This window comes from Porites lutea, chromosome 4 (assembly GCF_958299795.1).
Source record: "Porites lutea chromosome 4, jaPorLute2.1, whole genome shotgun sequence".
Lineage (NCBI taxonomy): Eukaryota > Metazoa > Cnidaria > Anthozoa > Scleractinia > Poritidae > Porites > Porites lutea.
In genome coordinates, this window is record NC_133204.1 from 3738239 (window position 1) to 3747057 (window position 8819).

Below are 8819 nucleotides of genomic sequence, written 5' to 3' on the forward strand. Positions count from 1 at the left end.
ATCAGAAATGCTCTATCTAATACAGCTGTGGTAGTAATTTTGCCAATTATCTTTGTTAATAGCCAGGCAGTTTAGGTATAAACTTGGGAGGTATTGACCCTGAAAAACCCTATCGAGCCACCTTAATATTTATAAAGGCTTATAGAGAGAAAACTATTTGCATAAAAACCCATAAAACGGCCATAAATCGGCCCGTGGACCACACAGGAGAATCGTAACACACATTTTAAGCAAGGTAAGCTGTTTTTTATTGAAATCCTTTCATTTTCGTAGGTTACAGAAACGATAGGTTTTTTTCCCATACAAATCCTTATATTTTGAATGTTACGCAACAATGCCGATGCTAGCCGATGCTCATATTTCGAGCTTGGGCTACCTGTGCTGAAAGATGCTTAAATCTTTTATCATATTCTCTCAACTAATTTTTTAAGGAAATGTATGGAGACCAGTTTGGAGAATTTCTATGTGGATCTTAGTGATTAAAGGGTTAATCACAAGAATAAACTGAAAATTCCAAGTGGGGTTTGGAAAAACATGACGATAGTGCTCCGTTCCCCTTCCCCACCCAGGATATGACTGTTTTTTTTCTGTTTGCTTTCAGTCATCAATAACGGACGGGATGCTGCGCAGTCAGTTTATCATCTTCATATCCACATTCTTGGTGGACGACAGATGTCATGGCCACCTGGCTGAGTCACCAAACAAATAAACCAGATTATAGTCACCAGTATTTTTGACATTCATTTGGGATCAGTTTTAAAAGCTAAAAGGCGGGATCAGCAGGGGTGAAGGAGGAACTTCATAAAACTAGAAGTGTATTTTGATATCCTTGTGTGAAATATAAATAAAAATCAAATAAAATCTATGAATATTGATTTTGCTTGTTTAATTCCCTTTAATCTATCAACAGATGAAAATATATCCATCTGTAAAAAGAAGTCATTACAGGGGCGGATCCAGGATTTTTCTTAGGAGGGGGTGCACCACTAACTGACCGATGACGTAAAAAATTTTAAAAGCGAATACGAAGAAGAGGGCTTTTGATTAGGAAATAACATAATGTGAACTGCTGAGAATACATATCAAACGATAGAGCAGATTTTGTATGTCTGTCAAGCAAATGCACAGTGTTAATTAGAAAGCGGCCGCAGGTCATCCCAGGGGGGGGGTGCGCACCCCCTACACCCTCCCCCTGGATCCGCCCCTGCATTAAATTTTTAAATCAAGAGGAAACTCTGATCGTCTTCTACGTACTCTATGGTGCCGGTTGCCAACCTGAATGGAAATAAAAAAACAAATGCTCAAAGAGCTGCACTCTTAAACATGTCTGTACAGGGCCACAAGTTTACTAGCTTATGTAACTATTCCGCGCTACCCTCTTTAAACAAAGTGTATTATTATTATTATTACTATTATTATTATTATTATTATTATTAATTTTTTTTCTTCAGAGAAACAAGGTTATTAACTTATAACTTGAGCGTGTGCTATGAGTTTGAAGTAATTGTGGCGGATAAAGTCTTCACTAACTTAAACGGGAAAGACAGAAAAGATAGATCATGAAGAAATCCTGATGTTCCCAAAAGTAAAATTCATTGTACAATTCATTCAGAAATCACATTAATTGCTGACCTTAGCATTTTTTGCAGCTTTTTGGACAGTTTGTTGACATCCAGCGTTCATATCGGCCCTTGCAGTAGCCTTTCTTCGCCCAGTTAGAACAGTTGACATTCTTATCATCACAACCTGCAAAATTCATCACCAGAGAAAAAAAAGCACGCATGTGAGAATTCAAACATGAATCATCTCTCACTGAGACCAATGAAAAGATTTCCTAGTCATTCATCATAGAAGTATAGTGGACAAGTAGTAGTCCACAACCAATTAAAGTACTTTATTAAAATTTTGTTTTCTCTATGCCTCAAGAGTTTTGTGGTATTCCAGAAAAGGTAACCTCTTCTATTCAAAACAGAAGAATTGCTCTTTCTGGACATGTTTTTCGTGATGAGAGTCTTCTGGAGCAGCAGATGATTAAAATCACAGGCGGCCCAGACCCTGTGGGAGTTCGTTAGACTTTGAATTTATAAATTACACTAAGAGAATGTAATGAAAATAGCAAAATACGTCCTAAATTCCATTTTTTGACAAAAATAGAAATAAAAATGACTCACCTCGTGGTTTTGTTTTGCTAATTACTGTCTCTTTGTTTCTACAGCTATTTGGAAGCGATTTTATCGACGTTTAAGATTTTGAGTTGTACTAACAATAACTGGGAAATAAGGGAAGGCTGGCGAGTCTGAAGCCGAGCGTCTCAGCACGAAGCTCCATAAATCCTATAAAAAGGTTCTTAACTCGCCAAAATTGAGTAACGGTGGTTACGCAATAAAGCCAAAAAAACAGTAAAACGACAAACAGACACCAAAACGCAGTGGAATACATTGCAGGTAATTCTTTTTTTATCATTTCATTTAGAACGGTTTTCACTTGACTGTCGTAAAACCAAAACCAAAGTAAATACACTAGCCAACCAAAGGGCGTAGTAAAACCAAAACCAAACCAATTCCTCAATTACTTTCGACAGTCAAGTGAAAACCGCTCTAAGAAAAAGTAAGTTTTAGCGTTATTTAGCGTTTGCAGATCTCAGTAATATATTTCTCATACAAAGTCTCTTATGTTTTCAACGGTCGCCTGTAACGCGACGCCGGCGCGTCACCTATGGTATGTAAATACATTACACCCTTCGCTCGTAAAGTGAGTTTGGGCCGCCTGTGCCGGGGTCAGGTCTGTGCAACCAGAATGTGACCGTTCCATTGCCACGTGGAATTTCCGAAATTTCAAACCGGAATTTTTGTTGAAAGGAAAGCGCCCCAAATTTTTTTACCCATGGTGCTCCGCTATAAACACATTACTGAGGGATGCTGGGTGAAAGTTGTGTGAGAGATCGAGGCCTACGGGATCAGTTTTCTTCCCGCCGTCTTTTAGGCGTCCACCAGACGTAATTAAGTAAGTAAGTAAGTACTAAGTATTTAAGTATGCTTCTAGAAAAATTATGAATTTCATCTTACCTCCTCCACTACACTTGTACAACAAATTCATCTGCTTTACATCTATCGTGGATGGGCCCTTCCTGTTACCAAGCGTAACCTAGAACCAAGCAAAGACAAACGTATGAGTTCTTGAAACAAAGAACTTCCTAATGATGTGCAGATACAGTAAAAACACGCGACTTAAAGAACCTGCGTTATCCCAAGTTAGCCTAAACAGGCTCTTACAATTATTAGCAAAAACTTTGGATATTTAGGTTCCTAAATAGGTTCTCATTTTCTAAAGAAAAAATACATTGTAGCTAACATTATTTAGTGGTACTTTAGCTCAGCCTTTGAGTAAAACCCTTGTACCATTACAATTGCATTTGGAGTATTAAGGCACCTAGAGGATCCTGAATATCGACTTATCTTTAGTTATGATGTGAAGTATACATGAAATAATTCATTTTTTGAACTGCGGTATAGTAGATGAAAGTGAACTGCGATGATCATTCTTCACTTTTATCTTTAGTTATTTACCAAGTGTACAAAATGTTTTTAAACATTTTAGAAAATAAAGAAAGATAATAACCTATTACCGGTTCTTGGACTGGCAAAATTTAGCCTAACAGGTTCAGGTTCGTTTTTACTGTATTTCAGCCATCAGCGATCATAGATTTTAACGGCGGTTTGATATTGACAGAAAGCAAAAGCAAAAAAAATTAACATGTTAAACTTAAAACCAAGTAATTAAAGCACAGAAAACCGGCTTATCAGGGAAATAGGTCTATAACAAATGAAAATCCTGTAAGATGTCAAGCATCAAAGGAAAGAAAGCAACATGTTTTTACGAAGTAACAAAATTTGTTTCCGCTTATCATGTCGATACCTTAACATGGAAAACTCCCTATTTGACATGTTTGGACCTTGTATATCGTCACAAGCAGTTTTCAATGTGCACCAAAAAACTATAATACGCCAGACGAAAGGAAAGATAGTTGTATGTACCCAACACAGTCAAAGATTCACTGAGTTGGATCTCTCTTTTGCGAAATGTACGCAAAGATGTAAAAAGTTTTACCCTGAGAAACATTAACGACTAAAAGTTCCTCCCTAAAGCATATTAAACAAGTTACCACAAATTACAACTGCGGAAGAAATATTAATACCCCCTGTCGCTTAGCAACAATGGTTGGTCGCCTGTTTTTGCTAAAAGCGAAACCTTCGTAGTGCATCACGCTTCCGTAGTCGTATGGCGTGCCAAGGGAATCGATAGTGGAGCGTGGATACTTGTTAAATGCAAACGCCAGTCCTAGGAAAAGATGCTATATAAAGATTAATATACCCTCGATTTTTTAAAATAGTTTTGACCATTACATAAACTTATATAAGAATAAAAACAGCCTCGTATTACTTAGTCTACCACGCAGCCGTTTTTAGTCTTGTCACGCAACGCTCGACCTCCCTAAAGGAGGCTTTGCGTAATGAAAGAACTGACGACTACAAATTCCCACGAAAAAAGTTATTATTTCCTTTCTCTTTCGTTAGAGAAAAAGGTTCTTACGAGTTTGAAGCGGTTGCTTTTTTGAATTAAAATGGATAAACCGTCTTCAAAACGATCAAAAAACATCATAGTATCAGTAAATCTTTGAAGCTTACAGAAAGCTATAAAGCGTTCTGGCTTTAATTACTGTAATGCGTATGCTAAAAATTTTCTGTGGAAATTATGTGCCAGAATTAGTACCAACCTTGTTGTATGTTATTCCAGTTAATTATTACATAATCGTCGCGATCAGGACGAGACTGTTCATGGTAGAATCCCAAGGCATGACCTGAAAAAAGAACAATAATATTCAAGTGGTCAGTTCAGTGTGCGAGTAATAACCTCATCCTGAAGGCCCGCCATTGAGCCCTACGAAACATGAGCCCATCATCCCGAAATGATGGACTCTCATTGCGGCACCAGATTCGTTCTTATGTCTTTCTATCGTTTATCATCCAATCACAGAGCTTCATTCTCCGAGACATTTGCACTTTATAGCTTTGTGATTGTATTGCCTTATTATAGGAAATTAACGCTCCATAAAAAAAACCGACTCTGAAAAAAAGGAAATTAAAAAAAAACTTGTTAAGGCGACATGAACAAAGTAAGACGTATAATCCGAAATGTAAACTTTGTAAACGTACGAGGGGAGACAAGCGAAGAAATCTGGCCACTTCGAGGGTTCTTCGCAGTTGCACTGTTTCTGGCGGATTTCCAGCCTCATAAAATACCCCTCTTTCTTAGCTGTTAAGAATGTCAGAAGTGTATGGAGAATTAAGGGCCAAAATAGAGGAAATTAACGTTACAGTAATAAACGCCACACTGATTTAGTTAACGGCGCGAAAATTAGCGTTTACAAAAATTAATTAAAGCGACTTAAATTAAGGCGAATTTTTTTAAATTTCCTTTTTTTTTCACGGTGCTTATTTTTAACTGCATTGCTCTCTGCCAATCAGATTCAAGACATTTTATATAATATTACTATGAGTATACGGATGCAAGTTAGTTTGCATAACATACCGAATTCATGTGCAACTGTGGCTGTGTACCAGCAACCTCTGGCGAGGGATAACATTTGCCTTTGTCCAGTTTTGCCCACATACGAAGTACAACTGAAAAATTAAAAAACTTACGCGTTATTCTGAATTCAGCAGATCCAAACATCTAAAGTCATGCTGGTCATTATTTCTTTATGAAATAACAAAGTCAATTCATTTTTATAATAGCCTTGTTTCTCAGTTCTAAAGTTGTAGCCGAAGACAGAAAAGTTCTTAAGCATTAATTTTAGATCACGCTGACAATTTCACGATATAATCGAAAAAAAATTGGACATCCAGAAGTCTTAGTTTTGTTTGCTGTTTATTGTTTTGTTTTGTTTTGCTTTTTACTTGGACGTTTTCTTCATAGCAAGCTTTGATGGATAATTTTTTCGCTAAGAAAGGTTCGACAGAAATTTTACATTAAATGCACTTTTAAAAGTGGATAATAGCATCAACGTGATATACAGCCTACCCACTGCCAATGTGAACGTATACGTAGGCATTTTCGTTTGTTCTTTTCTTGAACCGCACACAAGTTTGGGTTCTCCATAATTCCATCGCTTTATTGATAGCTGCCATTGCTCTAGAATCTCGTTCTGAGGGAAAAAATTGCCAAGTCCATTTATAAAATTAATGCAGTTATAGAAGATGTAATTGCAACATTGTGGTACCGTACCTGTTAATTTGGATTAAAAGCGTTAAAGTTATTGAGAGCTCTATAGGTCAGAAGTAATCCTATTTTTGTACGTGATTATTTTAAAAGGTGTTATGAAGAGAAAAAGTGTTTAATTAATAATTATACAGTATAAAAGATACAGTGGCGCGCTTTGAGGATTATATTCACTCAGCTTAGCTTAAGGGATGCACTTAAAGCAACCGGCATCCCCTCCTTGGTAGTCAGGTGAGGCCAGAAAATCTGTCATCTGACTTATTCGAGAAAATAGTGAGCAACAACGACCACAAGTTAACGCCTTTTTCCTCCCAGAACCAATCAGAACACTTTGCCACAAAACTTTTGTGTTATCAACGCCCCTGCTGTTTGCAGAACGAACAGATGTAAGAACTCTTTGATTATCAGCCACTGCAATACGTAGACGAGAGGTTAACTTGACGGACGTCTTTTAAAGCAACACCCACATGTCGATATATTATATATCATGATTACTATAGTTCTTCCTTTTTTTATTTTTCTTCCCATCTTTTTGAAAATCATTTACCATTCTTTATACCTTACGGGTAATTCAGTTTATCGAACGCCAACTGTTTTCAATCAATAAACGATTAATCTAATCTTTATCTAATGTAAGGCCTTCGTCCATACGGGAATAAGTTGATTCATATGTACCTATGGCTGGATCCAGCTGATAGATAAGTACTGCCCCAGGCCACAGATTCTTACGAATAGACGCCCTGCCTAATCCTGTTTTGCTGACGTCATCACCGAGGATGGCTGCCATTCGCTGAGCATCCGTAAGGATCATATCACCCTCAAATAACTTTGGGTCATCGATACCAACATTCTCTGAAATAGGGAAACAACATTGCGCTCATATTGACCGCGGCAGGATTAGCTCATTCGGTAGAGCGCTTGACTGCAGAGCGGGAGGTTGCAAGGTTGGATTCCCGGGGACGGACCAATACTGGGGGCCTTAAAATAACTGAGAAATGAAAATAATTACTTTGCCCTGCAAACGGTTAGACTTTCGCGTGGTTCCTAGGGGCGTAGCCCGCCCATAGACCTGTAGGCCCGGACCTACAAATTTTTGGTTTGATCACTCTACGGTTTGTATTCAATTATGCGTTGTTGAAGGTGAGCTAAAAAGCTTAAGAGCTCGAAGTGTTGGTGAGGTCAGTGCGTACTAGTCATGGGTGCAATTTTCAGGATATGTGGAAAAGAAAGTAAGCCAGGCCTACAACTAGTCGAAAAGCTGGCTACGCCCATCGTTCGGATTACCACGTAACAACGTGGATCGTCTCCAGTAGGAGACACAAAAAAGTGTCCTCAGCAAGTACTTTCCTGCTAATACATTGACACTCGGCTCAACAAAGTGCATATTGCTCTTGCCAAGTTGTTTCTTCTAATTTTGTGACCACTGAAAATTGACTTTCAGTACCAGCTGATCAGAGTTAAAACACACGTCAAGTGATCACTTTATCTTTGCTGAATGATAACCAAGAAACCCTAGCTTATAGCGCGCTTAAACGACTGAGATCGCCCTGAACTGAAACTTCTCTGAAACAGTCAGTTACACACAGGCCAGTTTCAAGCCGGTAGCTTGCATTAAGTTGGTGCAGCGGTCTGAACTTGTAGCGAGAGTTTTAACTCTTTTAAGTTTAATAGTGCGTAGGCGTGTGGTAGGATCTTGAGATTTTTCTTGCAATAATTATAAAGGAAAACACTACTTAAATCAACTCAGAAAGGTGCGACGTAAGCGAATTCTTACCTAACAATTAACTCAATTTTGAAACAAGTGCTGTAAGTGGTATTCTCTTTTATCTTTTGCTCTCAAGCGTGAGATAAGTATTTGACGCTCAATATATTAGTTATATAAGGGTGCTCAATATATCACGACTATAGCCAACACATTTGCTGTATAAATTAATAATTAATTTGCCGTACATGCCTTTTTCACAAAGTAGCCATACAAGAACAATTAAGGACTGTACATTATACCTTCTGGTCGATGTGACCCAATTTGAGCCCCCACTAAAGGAAGCAGGAACAGAAACCACAAGGCCTTCATATCAGGGTAGCTTCAGAATTTAGGAGTTCCAATGGCAAATTAGTTCTTTATATCCCTTAAAGCTCCATTTGTCTGGCAACTTGAGTAAATATTTTACCATCTGAATGTTATCTAAATATCTTGAAATGGGCCATTGAATACAAAAGTGAATTTCATTCAGAATGTTTCCGTCACTTGAAAGATGGAAATACAATTACGTGTGGGGTTGAATGAAACGATGTTTGCTTAGTTAAAGTGTGTTATCAAGGTGTTATAAATAAATATCAAGCTGTTAATTTGGCCCTTCAATGTTCTTTCTTTGATGGTAGGATTCTTAGCTCTAAAATATCGAGAAAAAAAAAAGCAAAATAGATAAAAACGCACTTTGTAGCAGTGTCTGTAGCAGTATGACCCCAAGAGCTCTTAAATTGCTATGAAAAGCCACCTGACTCAAAAACATTTTTTCTTTCATTTAGATCCCTGGTCA

The 8819-nt window shown here is 37.7% G+C and overlaps 1 protein-coding gene across 1 annotated transcript; it reads right to left on the reverse strand.

Moving 5' to 3' along the window:
* Positions 1 to 1181: 1181 nt before the first annotated feature.
* On the reverse strand, positions 1182 to 7127 carry LOC140935334 (zinc metalloproteinase nas-15-like). The gene is made up of 8 exons (XM_073384885.1): positions 6955 to 7127; positions 6082 to 6205; positions 5590 to 5681; positions 4775 to 4858; positions 4196 to 4338; positions 3066 to 3144; positions 1633 to 1746; positions 1182 to 1275 (listed from the first exon to the last, which is right to left on the reverse strand). Exons 1-7 carry the CDS (start codon positions 7088 to 7090, stop codon positions 1634 to 1636), a joined length of 771 nt encoding a protein of 256 aa, XP_073240986.1. The 5' UTR covers positions 7091 to 7127; the 3' UTR covers positions 1182 to 1275; position 1633.
* Between the last annotated feature and the right edge of the window lie 1692 nt (positions 7128 to 8819).